General features: G+C 43.1%; 1 protein-coding gene across 1 annotated transcript in view; it reads left to right on the top strand.

The window, feature by feature from the left end:
* Nucleotides 1–21,937, top strand: part of ltbp1 (latent transforming growth factor beta binding protein 1) — a 440,667-nt gene that overhangs the window by 264,102 nt on the left and 154,628 nt on the right. The window contains 6 exon segments of the mRNA XM_034184166.1: nucleotides 1,400–1,566; nucleotides 1,568–1,606; nucleotides 1,608–1,703; nucleotides 3,432–3,450; nucleotides 3,453–3,530; nucleotides 18,118–18,177. Of these exon segments, the coding sequence (XP_034040057.1) occupies nucleotides 1,400–1,566; nucleotides 1,568–1,606; nucleotides 1,608–1,703; nucleotides 3,432–3,450; nucleotides 3,453–3,530; nucleotides 18,118–18,177 (459 nt within the window).

The raw sequence follows: 21,937 nt of genomic DNA, 5'->3' as shown, positions 1-21,937 counted from the left end.
CCCTGTCAAAACAAACAACATAGTGCGTTTCCCAGAAACATCTCTTGGGTGTCTAGTATGATACCTTTAAAGAATTGTATAAGACAATAATTGAACAAATGCTGTATGTCAGTACTTATGTTCTTGGCAGAAATGCAGACATTTCCTTTTTGCTAAAACCATGACTAATTAATTGTACTTCCTGCTTGTGCAAGAGGTAAAATAATGGGACAGACCACACAGGCACTGACATTTTCCTCATAGTAATCTTACCCTGGCCATAACTTATGTTGGTTCATGTGTGTATATGTGTGTGTTGTAACAGAGAGGCATTTCAGAAAGACACCATCCCCGATTAAAACAGACACATGAACAGATAAAATGTGAATTGCACATTCTTTATGAAAACAAGTAAAGCAATAGTTATGCCAAAACTCAAACTTGCATTGTCCTTGTTAGAGTCACAAGCACCAAAGATGACACTTCAGAATTCCTGGGCCAGACCAAAGAATGTACATATGAGAACACATGAGGTCTGATGTTCGCACCCATTTCCACTTGTGTTGCACATTAACACCAGAGAAGAACAAATTGATGTCCAAATTTATTCATAATAGAGAGCACTCATGTCAACACTACTGATTGTTAGAGGGGAAATTGTACTCGTATTCTTAGAAATGAGGAAATGTGAGCTTTGAAGCATATGCAGTAAGGATGATTAGATTTCATGCTGGATGGTAAGCCATTACATTTTGTAACAATAAGGTTGTAATGGGCTACATTTGCTAGGGTTTGTGATGTACTTCCAATTTAAAATAATTCTGCTTCGTTGTTTCTTGCCTAGTTCTTCCTCAGGGTGTTTATGCTATTTCAGCATGAGTATACAAAGGGGGGATATTTCAAATGTTTAGTTTTATCCAAATTTGCAAACATACTAAGTATTCATGACTTTCTGAATACGGTAAAACAGCCACTGTTAGCCATAGCTCCTTTCTCCTGTAAAACTGTGTGTTAGCAGCAGCGACAGTTTACCTGAGCATGTTACACAGCAGATTGTATTTTAGTTTAGTTATAATGTTGTTGAGAATTTAACCGGATGTGGCACATAATAGAACAATGACTGAAACTGAGCATTTAACTTTAGTTAATGTGACTTAGTTAATTGTTGGTTTCTTAACTTATTATTTGTGTATAGCCGGCAAAACATATAATTTAAATCCTTTCTCTAATTTGCTGACTTGGGCTTTCATCTTGCTGCAAATCAGAAGAACACTGGTAACGTTAAATTTGGGAAATTCTTAAGAGGCAGCGGCTGTGAAACTTTGTTGCTCCAGAATCATTAGAACAGTATTAAGTAGAACCGTGAAGTGATTTCGCAAGTAGCCCATAGCAGACGTCTTGTTATTATATGTGTCTCCAGCATTCAGCCCCAGCTTTGTCAATATCCACATCAAGCATCCTCCAGAGGCCTCTGTTCAGGTCCACCAGGTCTCTCAGCTGGACAATTACCACAACAATGGCCAAAAGCTGAAAGGTTCCAAATCAGGCTCATCTTCATCCACCAGCTACAGCTACCACCACACGGAAAAGCAGTCAGAAGATTCAGCACCACGGCTACAACATAGTCCTATCCCAGCCAGCATGGTTACCAGGTTTCCCAGTACCAGCCCGTCACTTTCAAGAACCAGCTTGGCCGCTGCTTCCAGGAGACCACAGGGAGTCAGGTATGCTGCCAGAAGTGTCAGCTAAATATAGCTGAAAAAAATATTTTTATGAAGTTATGAAAATTAACTGGTTTATGTATTTACTGTGTTTCTTCTACATTAAATGGAATCTGTTAAAATAAGACTAACATTTTAAAGTGTACGAGGTCTGTCCATAAAGTAACGGTCCTTTTTATTTTTTTTCAAAAACTATATGGATTTGATTCATATGTTTTTACGTCAGCCGGGACCATCGTGTGCAGTTCTCTGGTTATCACAAGAGCTTGACATCAGCCCATTTTCTGGCAGATTTCACTTTTAACAAGAGATTTTGTCATGGAAAAGCCGCGCGGAGGCTTCGCGCGTCACGACCGATTCACTGATGAAGCGAGACAAAGGAACACCTCCATTTGGAGTGCCAGAAGACAAGTTGGGACATGCCTATCTCGGCTTTCAGTGCTTTACCAGTCGAGTGAGTATAAGTAGAAATTGTGGAGAGCTGGACATGTCCCAACTTTCCATGACAAAATCTCTTGTTAAAAGTGAAATCTGCCGGAAAGTGGCTGATGTCCAGCTCTTGTGATAACCAGAGAAATTGCACACGACGGTCCCGGCTCCACGGAGGCCATCTGTTTAGAAATGATCTGGTTGGTTTCCTGCCTCATCGTCGCAGCTCGGAGCGTGGCGCGCCAAGCGCCATTGTGCGCCGTCCTTAAAGCTGTAGTAACACTCCTTATTCTCTGTGAAGCCCGTAAAATTTTCACCGAAAGCCAGATAAATGTTTCGAATGGTTTCCAGCTGCATGTCTCTAACAGTTTCTGAAAAACGTCTGATGGAAAAAAAAAGCCCAAATCATTCTGCCGTTTCCTGACAATGAAAATCCGACGAGGGAGCTGGACCACTCCTCCCACAAGGCGTGCTCACAGGCGAATGACGCAACCGACAGGCGTGGAAAAATTCATGCATGCGCACAAAGGTTCAAGCTTGGCTGACGTAAAAACATATGAATCAAATCCATATAGTTTTTTGGAAAAAAATAAAAGGACCGTTACTTTTATGGACAGACCTCGTACATCTTCACTGTCTTGCTCGAGTCACAGTGGAAGACTGAATATCTGTGGTTCCTATTCTAAAATGGGTCCAAGATGAGCTTACAATACCCAAACTTAGTACAAAATATAGAACGCAATGCTAAAGTACCCTCGGCCGTATGAGCATGTAATGCATGAAAGAGTGTGTAGAAAGAATGTGACCTTTAGACCACTTAATATAGGTTAGCCATCTTTGAACTTGTCCAAGGTCTGTGTCCTAAGAATGCTCCCTGTGAATTGAAGACCCTGGCAGTAATAGGACTGGACCTATGCTGAGCACAGACAGACAGACAGATGGGCTGATGGATGCAAAGTCTCCGCAATACATGATTGGCCATATTTTGGCCTCGGGTAAAAATGAACAAGCACTAATAGGCTATTAAACTGAAAAACGTGTGCATCTCCAGACAAAGTAAAACAGCTTGTGACTGATTGTCTGGAATGACAAACCTCTCAACTCTTTAACGAAGCAAGTTTGTTATTTCTACATTTGCAAGTTGTTTGACTGTCACTTCTATTCACTTATATTCAAAATAAAGTTCTTATGTAAATCATTCTGGAATTAGATACTGATGAGGGAGTTGGCATACAACACAGTTTTTGTTAAAATGCATTTATTGTCTTCTTTCTTGGCTTCCTGCGGTCATTGATGGATCAGTGTGGGAAGGCTCTGCCAGGTCCAGTAAACAGGAGGACTGCTGTGCGACCATCGAACATCTTGGGTTCCACAACTGTCTCAAGTGTCCAAAGACACCATGTAAGTATGGCTGTTAGATGTTATGTCATTCTTTTTTAGACTGTTTTTCTTAACACCAAAAACTGGCACATTGTGTTTTATTAATTATTGGATCAATAAGCCACTAGTGGTAAACTTTGAGTTTTGATTTAACCATTTTTAGTGCAACTTGGCCCCAGAGCTACAATTCTAAACCTCGTAAGAACATGCATTTTATATAGAGAGACAAAAACAACAGATGTCTGTCTGCCAATATAAAGTAAGTTCCCTTCGGCTGCTTCCCTTGTTTGCACTCGGGGTCGCCATAGCAAATCCAGGTGGATCTGCATGTTGAATTGGCATAAGTTTTACGCCGGATGCCCTTACTGACGCAACTCCACATTACCGGAGAAATGTGGCAGGGGTGGGATTTGAACCCGGAGCCTTCTGAACTGAAACCAGCGCATTAACCACTTGGCTACCACCCCTGCTGTCCTGTCCTGCCAATATAATCACTGCAAAAAAAACTGTCCCTCTCAAAATAAGACAAATAATCCGAATAATAACCAAATAATGCTGCTCCACGCTCTGTGCTCCTTCTCGTGGCTTCACTGGAGTTATTTTCTTCTGCAGCTTTAAACACACGGCCACTTTTACACAGTTGTCCAAATTTTAACTTTGTGTTCATCCATTATTGACCTGAAAAAACTCACTCTTTTGTGAGCTGGCGTTCTGCCTCAATGCTCATTTGAAGCATGATGGATTCACTGCCTCAGTGTGCAGTGCACACACCACAGCGGAGCTCATGTGATCCATTAGCAAGATATTAAATCAACCATAGACATACTTTTACAGCTAGGAATGAACATGCAACTGTTTATCAAGCTATAAAAAACATTAAAAATAGTTACCTTAAGCTGTTCAAAAATACATTTCCTCATTGGACAGAAAAAGAGAGGAAAAAGCATCCAGGTTGATTATGATTAATGATTAATCCGCTACAAAATTATTATTTATACACAGCGTCCAGCGCACAGAGCAGGTGGAATTGTGTGCACAAGAGGGCAGCCACTCCAAAATAGCCTCGCAGTGTCCTGCATAGCTGCCAGGCGCTGGGATAATGGGCTTTTAGCAGCCTCATCAGCACCACGCACATTCTAAAACCTCGTACACAACTGCCCCATGCTGTTGTTGCTAAATTTTGAACATCTTGAAATTAGCGCCATGCTCAGAGATGAGCCTCATTAACTAAAGATAATGCCTCTAAGAGTCACTCAGAACCACCATTCTCCCATGATAGTTGAATAAACCACCTCATAGCCAAAAAACAAACAAACAAAAAAAAAAAAACATGCTGCGTGGCTCTCTTTATTCAGCCTTCATTTTTTGGTGGGACCAGGGCTTTAAGCAAAACAGTCTGCCAATTGGTGGTAAGAAAAACATTAGTTAGAATTCTCAAGAATACCAAAATGTGTAGGCACTGAATCATCAAAATGTGCCTTAAAACTAGACAGAATCCTTATTTTAAGATTAGTCTCTGTGTTAAAATAAGGAAAAAATCTTGTTCCTTTGCTTGGATGATTTGAAATCCATTGCCTTTCCTTGTTACTGGTTAAATACAGCTTGATATTAGCTGGAAAAACTTATTAAGAAAAAGTGAGATATATTTTCCCAAAATAAGACATTTTTTCTTATGTAAAGACTGCCTGACAATATTATTTCTTGTTTAGACAACGATTAAGTAAAACACGGAAAGGAGTTCAAAAGGAAAGAATAATTTATTTACAATAAATAATTAAATGCTGTGCTGGGATGCCCTGGCAGTATAGAGAATACCCGCCTCCTGGCGGTGAAATAAGGGAACTGCAGTTTCCCGGGCCAGTCTTGAAGGAAAATGCCGACTAAGGTATCTATGACCAGGGCCAGGTGGAACGCTCTCAGCAACCAGAACTAAGGAAGACGACAGACAGGGTGAGTGAGGCTCTGAAAGCTGGCGTGGCAAAAATGAGGAAAGCAAGCAAGCAAGTCTCTGGCAGTTCATGAACAGAAAGTCATGGTTAAATAGTCTATCAATAATCAGTGACTCATCTGATCCAAAACTGGGCGCCATCAACACATGACACTGGTAAAACAACAGAGTGAAACCCAGAGTCCAGGGGAAATCCTGACATTACCCCACTCATCCGGGTGACACCGGTAGAAGTTCCTTAAGAGAGAATGGTCCAGGATGAAGTTCCTCTTCCATCCAGGAGCGCTCCTCTGGTCTATAACCCTCCCAGTCCACCAGATACTGGTAGCCCAGACCCCTGCATTGGACATCCAGATCTTTGTGACTGACCAGCAGGATGACCATCGGCGATCCAGGCAGGAGGAGGAGTCGGTCCGGAAGGACAGAGATCACTGGAATGGACAGGCTTGAGTCCGTGACATGTGAAAAATTGGATGAATCCGTAAGGACGGAGGCAGATGAAGCCGCATGGCAGTGGGATTAGCAACCTTGTCAATGACAAAGGGACCAATATACCTGGGAGACAGTTCTGGAGACTCAATTTGCAAAGGAATATCACGGATGACAGCCAAACCTCCTGCCGGGTTGGTAGTCAGGGGCCGGGGTCCGCCTTTGGTCTGCATGGCAACAGGTCTGATCCTGTATTTCCTTGAGTGCAGCCTGAGCTCGTTTCCATATCTGATGGCATTGTTGCAGATGATCATGACCGAAGGGACTGAGAGTTCCTCTTCTTGCTCAGGGAAGAGCGGTGGCTGCTAGCCGGTTCGAGGCTTGAACGGGGACAGACCAGTAGCAGATGAACTTGGCTATTGTGGGCGTATTCTACCCAGGCATATACGAGCTCCAGTCGGAGGGATGGTCAGCAGACACGTATCGAAGGACATTCTTGAGGTCCTGGTTGGTTTTCCCTCTGTCTGACCGTAAGAATTTGGGAGGTGTGATAGAATTATATGACAGCTGAACGGCCTTGGGAGGCACGAAGATATGACCAGGTGGTCCCCCGCCTGGATCTGGATGAACGAATCGGGGCCTCTTGGTCTTTCTTATCCACTTCCCAGGTTAGAGCCCCCCACAACCATAGACTGGGGATGATTGGAACCTGGGTTTTCAGGAGTTGTGGGGGTCGAGGGCTGGAACATCTGGGACAGAGCATCCAGTTTTCCATTTCGTTTACCTGGGCGGAAAAGTAATGTGAACTTGAACTGAGCGAAAAAACAACGCCCAACTGGCCTGTCGGAGGTTTAAAACCACTTGCTGTTCTGATGCATTCTAGATTTTTTTATGGTCTGACCATACTACAAATGGGGACTGCAGCTTGTTTGAGTATGGTGTCTGTAGAAAAGCAATGGTTCAGTGTGTGGAATGCATTGTCAGCGGCTGGTTGTCCAATGGAAGGAGACTTTTGGAGAGGTTAAAGCGGGTGAGTGGAACTGCGACCTGGCCTTTACCCTCGGATAAACCGTCAATAAAAATTGGCAAACCCCAAGAATGACTGTTATTGCTTACGGGTGGATGGCACGGGCCACTCAGTGACAGCGGTTACCTTGGCCGGGTCTGGTTTGATACAGTTTGCCAATATGATAAACCCGAGGAAGGAGACTGTTTCCCCGATTAAATTCACACTTTTCATCCTTCACAAAGAGGCGGTTCTCGAGGAGACACTGGAGGACTTGGCATACATGACGGGTGTGTGACTCGGAGTCAGGCGAGAAGATCAGTATGTTATCTAGATAGACGAACATGAACCGGTTTAAGAAATCCCGGAAGACATCATTGACAGGGGCCTGGAATGTTGCAGTGGGTGTTTGTCAGGCCAAAACGCATAGCCAGATTCTCGAAATGACCAGTTGGGGTGTTGAAATGCTGTTTTCCACTCATCCCCCTCCCGCACTTGGACCAGGTGGTAGGCGTTCATAAGGGCTAATTTGGTGAATTTGGTGGCCCCATGCAAGGAACTAAAGAACTCAAGGAGAGGGAGGGATACAGATTATGGACCGTGATGTTGTTCAGTCCCCGAAAATCGATGCAGGGGTGCAAGGTGCCATCTTTTTCCCCACAAAAAAGAAGCCTGCGGCCGCGGGTGTCAATGAGGTCCGGATCAACCCAGCGGCCAGTGAGTCCCAGATGTAGGCCTCCATAGCTTCTTGTTCTGGGCATGAGAGGTTATACAGGTGGCTGGAAGATATCTCAGCACCCGGAAGGAGATCTATGGCGATATCATAGGAATGGTGAGGAGGAAGCGAGAGCGCACGGTCTTTGCTGAATACGTCCGCGAGATCGTGATACTCTGGCAGAACCAAAGAAAGATCTGGAGGTGAATGGACCACCCCATTGGTGGAAATGCTGGGCCGAACCGAGGAACGTAGACACCCATGGTAGCACACGTCGCTCCACTGAATAACTGACCTGGATGGCCAATCCATCTGGGGATTGTGCTCTACTATCCAAGGGTGCCCTAGAACCACAGGTGAGGTGGAGGGAATCACAAAGAACTGAAGGGTTTCGCGGGCCTCGGCAGTGACCTTATCACTAAGGAAGTTGCCCTCAGCCTCAGTGTAACACCACTGCAGGAAAAGAGATGGCCGAAGTCCCAAATATGATCGTCGCTGGGAGTTGAGTGCGACCAGATGACCCACCCATGAATTTGCTTGACTCACCCGTACCCCCGACATCTACGTGTGAGCCCCTTCTTTTGGCTGAAGCGGACAATGGATGTGAACATGTCCTTTGTACCGCAGTAGAGACAATCTTTGGCTGCCAGTTCTCCGAGCTCACTAATCTGGAGTCAATTTCGCCCTGCCAAGCTCCATAGGCTTGTCGGCATGGGGAGCTAGCGAGCCGGAGCGGGGAGACTCAGCGGACTGTGGGGCAGATGGCCCTGGACGAGTACGGGGCGGAGTCCGAGTGGAACCAGACCAGCTTTTTTCTCGGCTCCTCTCTCCCAAGCAGGTGTCTAAGTGGATTACCAGGGAAATTAATTTGTCAAGATCTTCGGGATCATCCCGGACGGCTAATTCATCCTTGAGAGGATCCGAGAGCCCCAGAACAAAAATAGTCCTAAGAGCAGTCGAGTCCCAGCCCACCTCCGCAGCCAGAATACGGAAGTCGACTTCCGTATTCCGTATTCATATTCTTGTATTCCGTATGCGCTCCAGCGATCCTGATGAAGAGATAGGAGGCACTGAGCTACGGTATATGCTTTAGAGGGATGATCAAATACAAGATGGAGCTCACAAGAGAATTCAGAGAACTTTTCAAAAACTGGAGATTTGCTGTTCCAGAGAGCGGTGGCCCAAGTGTGTGCATCACCGTGCAGCAAATTTGTCACGTAAGCGACTCGACTACTTTTGGAGGCGTACTACGAGGGTTGCTGAGAAAACACTAGTGAACACTGCATCAAACGTGGCACACATTTCTACACCACCTGTGAAAGGTTCCATATGACAAATAAACGGCTCGGGAACCGATAATACGCTCGCGGAAGATGGAAGCAGTGTGAGCTGAGTGATGCGTGTGTCTTCCTGAGCAGCAAGCTGAGGAATCACTTTGTTAGAGTGCGTGACCTGAGCTGAAAGAGCCTGGACTTGGATCCAAACAAACCATGGCGTCCATGGTTTGTTGGATCTTTCCCAGGAATTGTCCTTAATGATTTAGTGCCTGCTGAATGGGGTCTCCCACTGGTTCCATGTTGTGGCCAGAGACTTCTGTTATGGTTAGGGGTTCGGGTGGAACTGAACCGTTGACTGTGGACCTACATCCAGGGAGCTGGACATGGAGAGGAGTTCAAAAGGAAAAGTATATTTATTTACAATAAATAAATGAAATATCGTGCTGGGATGCCTGCAGTATAGAGAGTGGCCCGTCACCTGGTGGTCAAATAAGGGAGCTGCAGTTTCCCAGGCCAGTCTTGAAGTAATAACGTCAACTATGGATTCTATGACCAGGGCCAGGTGGAACGCTCACCTCAGCAACCAGGAAATAAAGTTCTCTTCTTAAGAAATAAAGTTCAGTGTTCAGTAATTGTTCATAGTTTATAAGTTGTATCCAAAGGTCAGAGGTCAAGTGCTGCGTGTTGTAATGCAGTTCCAATTAAGCGGGACTTGATATAGCTGGGTTCTCAATGGTTTGATATCAGAGTTCATGCAGTGGAGAGTTCTTGGTACAGTTCTTTATCATAGCACTGTCACAAACTGGAACGAGTGAGAACGGGATCTCACTGAGACAAGGGGAACTTAACTGGCTTGTAGTTCAGACGCGCTCTATGCCGAGATCCGAGGAGTTCCCAAAGTGACATAGCTGTGCAGGTAGTGAGAGCCAGGATCCACGTCCGCTTGGGCGCCATCCTGGAATCATCTGGAACACCAGGAAAAGACAGTTCGCTCTAATACGGGAATTAGAGGGGGAGGCCAGTGTTACCTGAGCATAAGCTGCGGGAAGCTTCGCTGTCTTGAGTGCACAGCTGGAAGGTGCAGTCAGGGTCACGGGACGGTGATCAGGTTTGGTCCTCCTTGTATCTGTCTGGACCTTGGAACGAGGATCTGACAGCTGGCGAGGCAAAACAGGAATGCAAGGCGACAAACAAATGACAAGTCTCTGGCAGTTCATGAACAGAAAGTCAGGGTTTAAATAGTCTATCAATAATCAGTCACTCATCTGATCCAGGTGTGAAATAAACTGAGGTTGCCATCTGGTGGAGAAACAAACACATCACACTGGTAAAACAGAGTAAAAACCAGAGTCCAGGGGAAATCCTGACAATTTTCTTCAAACGAGTCTTTTTTTACTTTCTTAGATATCAGTTTTTGCAGTGATTAAGCTTGATTTCATTCAGTTATAGGTGATGAGTTACATTATTTTAATTTTCCTTGGAACACAGCCTGATAAAGAATTTCCAGTGTTCAAAAGACACCATAATCATATTCTGTGCTTTAATTAACTGTTGAAAATCACAGAATCTGATATATGAGAGAGAGAGAGAGAGAGCGAGAGATCATTGTTTAATATGAATTTTATTCTCCTTCTTCCCACTCTGTTTTATTTGTTTCCCAATAGTGGCCATAACAATACTTGTGTTGGGAAAGTGTAAGTACACAGACCCACAACAGGGGGCGCAAATGAACGGACAATGGAATAGGTCAAATAACACACTTTACTGTTGTGAATACGCACAACAAGGACAACAGATCACAATAAAGGGACAAAGTCAAATTCACACAGGTGTCGTGTGGGCAGGCTCGAAGATAGGAGACACCTCTCCAAAGTAGAACCGGAACCACACGGTTTCCTCCGCCACCAGACCCCGGGAATACTGGAGCCGCCAAGTCCCGAACTCCCAGGTGGCCACTGCCTCCGCGTGTCGGACCTGGTACTGCTGGCGAGGAATAAAGAACAGTTAAAGGAGGGCGCGTTCGCACCCAGGAATCCGAACGACAGGTAAGCTACCTCCACCTCTCGTTGGGAAGCTCTCTCAGAGTAATGCACAGGTTACAAAGATCACTGTTAATCAGCTAGCAGAGTACGTTACCTTCTCAGTAGAAACGATATCTCGGCAAAGAGGTGGAGACGTCGTCCTGCTGATATACTCCTGCCGATCGGATGATTGGTAACAGCTGTTGCAGGTGATGCGTGACAGCTGTCACCCTGGCTGCTCCTGTGAGGCTGCTGCGCCCTCTGGTGCCTGGAGCCCGCACTCCAGACAGGGCGCCCTCTGGTGGTGGGCCAGCAGTACCTCCTCTTCTGGCGGCCCACACAACAACTTGGTCTAATTGCATTTTGGCTGATGGTTGACGGATGTGTTAGGTATGCATAAGGAGCACTTACGGAAGAAGTGCACATTTGAAAATCATTACCTTAATCCAGTGCTTCTGATTTATTTTCTGTTACTCTGCCCCTAGGAAGAAGAAAACATTTCGTGCCCCACCCCACTCTGCAGTGACTATAAATAGTATCATTTGTCCATAAAATTGTTATAAGTACACCTCTGCCTAACATTGTATCCTTATTAACATTAAAGAAAACAAAAAAGAAAGGACTTTAGATCAACTTTCAGCAAAGAATAACATTAACATTGTTTTTTTTAAGTCTGTAACAGAAAAAATTTTGCATCACTTGGCTTGAAATAAAAAATACTTTAACTATAAACATTTTTTGACCGACTGCCATTTGATACTGAAAAACAAAATTAAATAAAATCAATAAATAATAATAAATTCAAATTGATCAGAACACTTAGACAGGAACACAATATATAAAGCACTTTAACAGACAAAACAAAAATGAAGAAAACAATTTGTGCTGATTTTTTATTTTTATTTTTTATGATTATATTTTGTGATTTTTATTTTTTTTATTAGTGTTTATTTTTGCAGCACTTGTGCCAACTGCCAATATGGATCTGGCTGTATCTGCTGTGGCGACCCCGAACACAAAACGGGAGCAGCTCAATGGACAACAACATTTCTGCAGTACTTGCGTCATCCAGCATGACAGAGACCATGTCTACTGCTGCTCAGCTCCTCCGCTATGTGTGCTATGATGCTAACGGTGCTTGCTAGTTTACTGAAGCAGCATTCACAAAGCAGGATGATTGCTGGCAATATTTGGCATGTTTTCGCTGAAAAAACTCTTATCTGCGTGATTGGGGTGTAATGTCTTTAAGTGACGCCTTAATTTATTTGACTTCATGCTGTCCGCTGCCAACATTTTAAGACACAGCGGCCTTCCTCGTCTCCCACTGTAGTGTGAAAAAAACCCCCGACATAGAGCTGCGTTCCATTATGCTAGAGTCCTCAATACTCCCTACACACACTCTGACAGTGAGCTCGCCACTGCCACCTACTGTAGTGGATGTGCAATTACACTTTTTCGTAGTCCGGAAAAAAAGCATGTTCCCCGCGGTCACACGTGCCCCCTCTGGCATCGCATCACGCCCACGCGCCCCACTATTTGAGAAGGACTGCCTTAATCCAACAGTTTCAAAATAATAATATATCTATTCAAGATATCCTAGCTCATCACAGTATACAGACACAAGTAATGGACACTGAGTCTATTCACAGCAGGGTAACTTAATGAAAAACTCAAAATAATCGTTATTTGCATGGGGGTGATTTTCAAGTCAGCGGTGCTTAATTGGGGTATGTGCCACACACCTCCTGTGAAATAGCAGACAAGCCATTTTCAAGGCACGCACATTCATTTTTGATTTGGTAAATGTTCAATGAATATTTTCAGTAAAAATGTGTGTGTTTATCTTATTATGGTCATTAGCACATGCAAAATCCTTATTTACATGCTGTGAAATACGTTATGTTACCAACTGCTGTCATTCACACAGTTATTCTTAAGGGATTACCCACAAAATGTTCATCAGCCCAACTTGCAATATTTTAGAATGCCTGCACCATTTAATAGTGGTTATATGGGATATTAGTGAAACAGGCCCTTTGACTCCAAAAGCTGCATGGTGAAAATATTTTTGGCCTCTGGCAGCACTGCAGGCCTCAGCTTTGTTAAATCCTGCACACTGGTGGCCCAACAGGAGATTTGACTGTACCTAACCATGTCTTGCTTTTGGACCAGCAAGTCCACAAGAGAGCAACTGGTATTGTGATTTAGAGGATGTGAGCGGTGGGCATGAAAATGATAACCGCATCAGATGGAAATAAGCAATGACGCTTGCTGGAATTTACGCTGCTTTGTGCTGGGTGTATGGTACAGTTTTAGCTTTCATTCAAGGTGTTGCAATTGCTAAATGTCTCACTTTCATTGCTCCTGGAATTGTGGTGGTGTATAGAGGCACAATTACAAGACATCTGCTTATGGCATTGATTCCATGGCACAATGAACTGTTTCATAAACTGTTTCATATTGTTAAAAAGTGAGAAAACATTTAATAATAACAGTGGACTAGACACCACTGATAATACACAAAAACAAACTCTAAATACATGATCTCAGTCTTTGACTCCCGGTCATTATACTTGCGCAGATTGGGTGAAGGCTTAGAAATGGATTAGGGAAAAGTGTGACAGGCTTATTTCTTCATGTACTGTATCATAAAACTTTCATTCAATTCCAGGATGAGTCAAGTTACATTTTGTTCACATAATATTCACTCAAAATACCACACAGACTCTTTGGTTGTCTTTCCAGCCCACATGTCTCATAACCACTAAAGGTCATTTCAACCTTACTGTTCGATCGCTCAGTGGGAGTCACCACAAAGCCAGAGTGGTCTCCTTCCCCCTGTTTCTTTTCAGGAATGCAGGGGCACAAGTTTTGAATACCCCCCCCCCCCCCATTTTTATGAAACAGTTCATTGTGCCATGCAGACATTGGAAGCTGGTAAATAGGTTTGCTTTAACCTTCAAACAAACATTGCCTTGTTGTTGTTGTTGTTGCCTGTTGAGCAACGTATCAATCTGCTTTCAGGAATTTGGGTGCCACTCCTTCCCTGGTGCCTTTGTCCACTATTACAGCAGGTTATTAACCTGCAGTGCAGAGATTTATAAGAGGATCTGAGTTTGATGTCTGTCTGTAGTTTGTATGCGGTGTGTGTTAAAGTGACTGTTTTCAGTGCTATGGTATTTTCCACCTTTTTCCCCATTTTTGTTTTATTTGCAGTCCCTCTGCCTGATTCTCATCCTCCTTTTTCAACCTTTCCTTTATTAAGTTAATATCTCCAGTTTAATTTGATGTTGTTAGGCTGGGGTGGGGCAGTGGGGGTCAGTCAGATGGTATGATTTTGGCCACTTTGGTCCTGATACAGAGATGCAGGTGCAGGCAGGGTCGTGGTCCAGAAACGAGTAAAGTTCATACAAACAGCATCGAGGAATTAAACAGGCAAAACTTAGGCAGAGTCAAAAAGAGGCTGAGTTCAGGGCAATGGCGAGGTGGAGGTCGGAGTACACAAGCAAGGTCAAAAACACACGCGAGCAAACTGGACAGGAATGAGAGGTGAGAAAGTGAGCAGAGTCAATAATTGGGCAGTTAGCTGTGGAACTGTGAGGGCTTAAATAAGGAGCAAACTAATCAAGGTGATGTGAAGCAGGTGTGTCAAAGGTTCTGGAAAGTGGTGTGGCCTTGTGAAACAAAGAAAAGGGAAGAAAGGCAAGAGAGTGCAGGAGGGCAAAACAAAGCAGTGCAAAGCAAGAAAAGTAAGTGACAGAAAAGCTAACTGAATAACATGACGTGTTCCAGACAAACAATAATGCATGGGCAAAACAAGAGGGAACAAAATCGAGACCTAAACCCAGAGCCAAGGCCGAGTATGACACAAACAGGGTGAAAACATAACCTCCACCCGACTTCATTGGCAGAGGTAAATGAGGATGAAGTGATGAATTTGTGGTGAACTTTGATGCACCAAAACAATCTCCAAAGTAATTTTGATTTGCCAATGGAATATCCCATAGAGGTGTCTGCCACCTGCTGGGTGGTTAGTGGATGCTGGATGAACTATGGAAATGAGAAACAGCTGTGCTGTCATGATACTTTACTTTGTCTGCCATCGGCTGAAGAAACACTGTGCATACCATGTGTTTAACCCACCAGCACCCACATTCACATGGGGTCAGCTTTAAGCTAGCCGCCACAGGGGCTAACATGATGGCCACTGTGACAAATGTGGGACAGCATATGGACAGCCCCAAGTCAGAGAAATTTGGGATGGGATGGAAAATTCAGATAAAAAACAAAACAAACAACAAAAACCTTCAGTGATTCTTGTATTTACTTCAGTTTCATTGCAGCCCTGCAGCATATTCCCAGGAACAAAAGCAATTCAGGGCTAGTAATGAGGTAGCAGATGATTGTAACCATCATTTGATACAACATTAGTGTCCTTGAAAGGCTGGGTATTTGAGGAGTAAATACTCGTTTGTCAACATATGCATGAGAAAATCATTGAAATATTTCAAAACAATGTTCCTCAGAAAAAGACTGGAAGAGAATTGCATATTTCTCTCTACAGCGCATAATATCATTAAACAAATAAAGGAATCTGGAGGAATTTCAGCATGCAATGAGCAAGGGTGCAAGCCTAAGTGGAGCACCCATGATCTATCTCTTAGACTGCATCAAGAACCGTCACTTATCATTTGATGATATCGCCACATGGGGAGGGGATTACTTTGGGGAAACTTTTGTAAATCACTAAAATATGGAGTTACCTTCACAAATGCCATTTAAAATTTCATTGTTCCAAAAAGAAGCCTGATGTTAACCTAGTCCAGAGGTTAAGCAGGCTTCGATTTCTGTCGGGTTAGAGGTATCTGGGCTGGGCCGTTATACAGTGGAACCTTGTATTGTGGTCAGATGAATCAGTATTCCACAGTATTCCACTGTGTGCTGTGGACCAAGGATAAAAAAGGACCACCCAGAGTGTGATCAGCAACAAATCCAATAGCCAGGGTCTGTCAAGTCTATGGTGATGTGTCAGTGCCCTTTGCAAAGATAATTTACACTTCTGTGATGGCATCATAAATGCAGAAAAGAACATTGAGATTTTCAAGCAACATATGCTGCCCTCAAGACAATACGTTTGTTTTCCAGGGACATCCATGCATTTTCCCACAAGACTACGCAAAAGCACATTGGCTGTTCCTTATAGAGAAAGGGTAGAGAATTTTTGACACAAAAGAAATCCAGTGACAATGACTCCGTACTGTTGCACAAAAATAACACCTGAAACACTTTATGGCTTAGGATCCTCAAACTGAAAAGTTATCTTTTATGAAGATAAGCCCATAAACTGCTTAATACTTGTAATGTATCTTTATTACAGATAACCAATAACTTTTAATATTGATTTGGATGTGGCTACATCAGATTACGCTGTCGGCTTCTGATAAACCAGTTTGACTTTAAGCATCGCAGGGGCTGCTGAGTAAATTCAAGGATTACAAACACACAAAACGCACAAAAAAATGCATGAATAAAAAAAATAAAACCCCAAACACTCATCATCTTTCAAGAGCAGTAAAACACATTTTATCTCATTATTAGATACACCGTCATTTACAAACTAAAAAGCTTTTTTCACGTTTTCAACCCTACGGCTTAAACAACCGAAATACGTCCATTGATGCATTGATTGGCAGAGTAACATGCAATACATGTAGTAAATATAAATTCTTACCCGTTAGTTTCAGTGGGATTCATCTTAATAAATAACTACACTACCCACAATGCTCCCTACGTTGACTGGCCAATCACATTTTGCGCTTAATGATGATGTCATCAGCAAGCAACAGCCAGTCTGCCATAAATAAACATGCAACAGACAGACTAAAATGTTTGATTTTTAGGGTTTACAAACGTTTTTGACCGTTAAACTTTGCTCACTTTATCAGCAAAACAAATGTTATGGGACTGAAAGTTATCGGAACTAAATTTATCAGAAGCTAATTGGTCTGATGATGGCTTTAAAACTTATCTGAAAAGTTAATCCGCTAGCAAAAACATTATCTTTGATAATGTTCTGCTATTGGATTAGCTGAACTGTGCCCACCACTGATTTTTACCCCTTCATCCCTAATTTGCATTAAACAAAATGGCCGCAAAATCCACAAAATGAAGCTTTTCAAAAGTCTGTTTGTGTTTGCATTAGAAGAGAAAATAAAACTTGTATTTCTGTGTATTTTGACATGCTGAGTCAATTATTGTTGTTGGCAAGCTGTATCTTTACTCTTTCACCCCTAATTTGCATAAAACAAAATGGCCGTCCGCTTCATCAGATTTGCCAGAAGTGTGGTGCTATTTGAATTTAAATGTTGTTGGAAAGCTGTATCCCTACTCCTTCACCTCCATAATTTGCAAATAAATAAATAAATAAAAATAATAATAATACTAATTTAGTGACTGCCTGGTATTGTTACCGGTTAAAAAGTAAGTCATCTTTGATTTGACCAAGGCAAGCAAATGAGCAAAACAAAGTAAAAAAGATGATAGTTTGAAATGAAACACATTTCTTGGATAAATATGCATGCCTCTAAAGGTCAAATGTGGGTACAACTGTTCTAATATGCTTCTGCTGCCATGAGATCACCACAACCAGCAAGAGCAATGTGCACATCACGATCAAACTCTGCAGCCTTCAGTATCTTTTCATCCATCTTGATGGTCTCAACATTGTGCAGAGTCTTGTCAGCCTTCTCCTTCTGGCAGAATATGCAATGGGCCCATTTGAAAGTACTGGAGGCACTTCTGAGTCTTGCAGCTGGACCAGTGGAGGGACCTGCAATGGGTTCTTCTGTGTCTTGAGACATTGACCTTTTCTCTAGGCACGCTTGTGCAATAATCATGCTTTCTAATCGGCATGCCACACCTGTGAGGTGGGATGGATTATCTTGGTAAAGGAGAAGTGCTTGCTAACACAGATTTAGACAGATTTTTGAACAATATTTGCGAGAAAGAGGTCTTTTGTGTATATAGAAAATGTTTTAGATCTTTGAGTTCAGCTCATGAAAAATGGGAGCAAAAGCAAAAGTGTGGCATTTATATTTTTGTTCAGTATAATTAAGACCTGTTGAATTTTCTGGCAGCATTCAACATCCAAACAGGACTGATGATGCTGATGTTGCTTTTGAACAAGGTCATAACTGTCTGTATTTCTTGCAGCCATCCCCCTGATAGATTGTCCACAAGGTTATAAGCGTGCCAACAGCTCTCATTGCCAAGGTAAGACCACAACACTTCTGTTGCATGCACCCTTTTTTAAAAGGCAAATCATGTTTATTTATTGTGTCTGATGATGTAGACAAAAAAAAAATGTACCGTATTTTCCGGACTATAAGTCGCACCGGAGTATAAGTCGCACCAGCCACTTTATCCATTATAAAGAAAAATAAACAATAAATAAGTCGCACCGGAGTATAAGTCGCACCAGCCACTTTATCCATTATAAAGAAAAATAAACCATAAATAAGGTCCACTGGACTATATGTCCCATGGACATACAGGTATGTTAACATGAAAAGTTCAGATGATAATATTGTGACGGCTACCGTTTTCGGATGCATATTTCACCAGTCGCAACTTGTAATCTGCAGAGTATGATTTTCTTTTTGGTGGCATTTTTTCGGGCCTTCTCCGTTGTCTTGTTATGTTATCAGTAACGTTAAAATTTTTATTTTTCTATGGTAGTCAGAAGTCGCAGGAACAGTCACACAAGCCTCGAGTGCCCTCTCGTGAGCTGCATTTTACCTACAGATATGTTTGTATTTTGCGGACCACATTGCGAGCCGAACCATGCAGCACCTACCTGCGCAGCTCACCACCCAGCGGTGTCGATCCAGCTCCTTCCAAGTGCAGACGCTAATCCTCCGCCGTCGCTCAGTGCTCCCATGCAGCTCTCAGCGTCAACTCTGCTCACACTGATATCCAAGGGTTGAAGCTGTCTTGTTAGCCGTCCCGGAATAAACACCATGTTCGTCTGCTTCAAACGCTTTTCACAATCATCGACGCCAGCTCCTTCCAAGTGCACACGCTAATCCTCCGCCGTCGCTCACCCAATGCTCCCACGCAGCTCTCAGCGTCAACTTAAACACTCTGCTCACATTGATATCCAAGGGTTGAAGCTGTTCTGTTCGCCATGCCGGAATAACAGCAAGCACCGTGTTCGTCAGCTTCACACGCTGTGGGTGAGGTGAGGAATACGCATCCAAAGTTCTGTTCTCTGATTGGTTATCGCGACCAGCGTGAACTATAGGATGGCCGTCATACTACAGTGCCCATGATGCATTGCATTTCCTTTTCCGGTGGCCATTTTAAAACATAGATCGACTCTGTCACGTAAAATTGTTTTGTTACAGTAAATTAATTGAGTTCCTACCGGTATATTTTTCATTTATAAGTCGCACCGGAGTATAGGTCGCACCCCCGGCCAAAACATGTAAAAAAGTGCGACTTATAGTCCGGAAAATACGGTAGTTTGGTCTTTTTATGAGTCTGCTCAGGCTGAACAAAGTTGACCGACGTCTTACTGTCAAACCTTTTATGAACATTGTTTCCTTTTTCCTACTGAAGTACGAGGGCTGTCAATAAAGTAACGTTCCTTTTTATTTTTTCAAAAACTATATGGATTTCATTTATATGTTTTTACGTCAGACATGCTTGAACCCTCGTGCACATGCGTGAGTTTTTCCACGCCTGTCGGTGACGTCATTCGCCTGTGAGCACTCCTTGTGGGAGGAGTCGTCCAGCCCCTCGTCAGAATTCCTTTGTCTGAGAAGTTGCTGAGAGACTGGCGCGTTGTTTGATCAAAATTTTTGCTAAACCTGTGAGACACATCGAAGTGGACACGGTTCGAAAAATTAATCTGGTTTTCAGTGAAAATTTTAACGGCTGATGAGAGATTTTGAGGTGAGACTGTCGCTTTAAGGACTTTTCACGGTGCGAGACGTCACGCAGCGCTCTCAGGCGGCGTCATCAGCCTGTTCAAGCTGAAAACCTCCACATTTCAGGCTCTATTGATCCAGGACGTCGTGAGAGAACAGAGAAGTTTCAGAAGAAGTCGGTTTCAGCATTTTATCCGGATATTCCACTGTTAAAGGAGATTTTTTTAATGAAAGACGTGCGGACGGGTCCGCGCGTCGGGACGCAGCCGCCGCGACGCTCCGCCACAGGAAAAACACCTCTGTTGAAAGCCTTAAGGACAAGTTGGAACATGTCCTGCCTGTTAAACAATTTCTCATATACTCACTCCACTGAAAGCCATCAAAAGCCGCCTGGATTTTACAAATGGTTATCAACACGGAGGTGTTTTTCCTGTGCCGCCGCACCGCGTCGGCTGCGTCCCGACGCGCGGATCCGTCCGCACGTCTTTCATTAAAAAAATCTCCTCTAACAGTGGAATATCCGGATAAAATGCTGAAACCGACTTCTTCTGAAACTTCTCTGTTCTCTCACGACGTCCTGGATCAATAGAGCCTGAAATGTGGAGGTTTTCAGCCTGAACAGGCTGACGACGGCGGCTGAGAGCGCTGAGCGACGTCTCGCACCATGGGAAGTCCTTAAAGCGACAAAATCACCTCAAAATCTCTCATCAGCCGTTAAAATTTTCACTGAAAACCAGCTTAATTTTTCGAACCGTGTCCACTTCGATGTGTCTCACAGGTTTAGAAAAAATTTTGATTAAACAACGCGCCAGTCTCTCAGCAACTTCTCAGACAAAGGAATTCCGACGAGGGGCTGGACGACTCCTCCCACAAGGAGTGCTCACAGGCGAATGACGTCACCGACAGGCGTGGAAAAACTCACGCATGCGCACGAGGGTTCAAGCATGTCTGACGTAAAAACATATGAATGAAATCCATATAGTTTTTGAAAAAAATAAAAAGGACCGTTACTTTATTGACAGCCCTCGTAATGTCTGTAGTGGGTGTTGAATGAAAGCAAACCAAAGAACTCATGCTGCTTCTGGCATTTCTGAAATCAGAAACTTTGGTGTATGCTGAAGCTGCATTTTTATGCTGTTTTAACAGCTCTATCACCAGTGTTGCCACAGTTACTTTGAAAAAGTAACTTAGTTACTTTACTGATTACTCAATTGTAAAAGTAACTTAGTTACTTTACTGATTACTCAATTGTAAAAGTAACTAAGTTAGATTACTAGTTACTTTTTTAGTTACTTTTCCCAGCTGCCGACAACAACCCTCTGCCACCTCAACATGACAATGATACCTGTTTTGCCAAAACTCACTTTATAGTCACCCTTTCTTGACTTCAATGAAAATAAATACTTGTTTTATAAAAAGTAAAATAAAGACGTCTTTCTTGACCTCATATTTAACTGTTGACAGCACTGCACTGTAACAGTAAAACTTGCAATTTCGAGCCTACATTGTTTATAAAGGTAACTATTAAATTCTAACATTTTTCTAACATTTAAATTCTCTCTAAACATTTTACTTGTCGAAATTATTATTATTTTAAGCAATATTAGTTGTAGTAAAAAACGGCTTCAAAATTGCACCTTTAATCTAGGGGTGTTGTGGGGGAGGGGGCACATCCTTGCCCCACGCCCCCATTCCATCTAGATTCGCCCCTGCTTTGGCGTTTGAGCACAAAGAATGGATAACATTTATTTATGCAGAAAACATGACCAGATTTACAGGTAAGAAAGTTTTATTGCGTTTTCACATCATGTGGTCCTCAGAAAGAGAGTTTAGGTGCATTTGAGTGGAAAATAGTGTTAGTTGTTGACGCGTCGCGGAGGATCAGCTGTTTTTAACGAGACGATACAGAGCGGCTCAGCTCAGAATTCTAAATAAAGGAGGAAAAAAAGTATAAAAATGTCTTTGTAAAGTTCAGTGTAGGTGTGCTGATCACCGCGCTTTAAGAGGTGAGGACGAGTCGAGCAGCTGCAAAAAAACGCGGATTAAAAGCTCACAGCTCGCTTAAAGTGTGCAGTTCAGTCGAACCCCGACCTCCTGCCCAC

Source organism: Thalassophryne amazonica, chromosome 13 (assembly GCF_902500255.1).
Source record: "Thalassophryne amazonica chromosome 13, fThaAma1.1, whole genome shotgun sequence".
In the NCBI taxonomy this organism is placed as follows: Eukaryota; Metazoa; Chordata; class Actinopteri; order Batrachoidiformes; family Batrachoididae; genus Thalassophryne; species Thalassophryne amazonica.
This window is presented reverse-complemented; position numbering and strand designations above follow the sequence as displayed.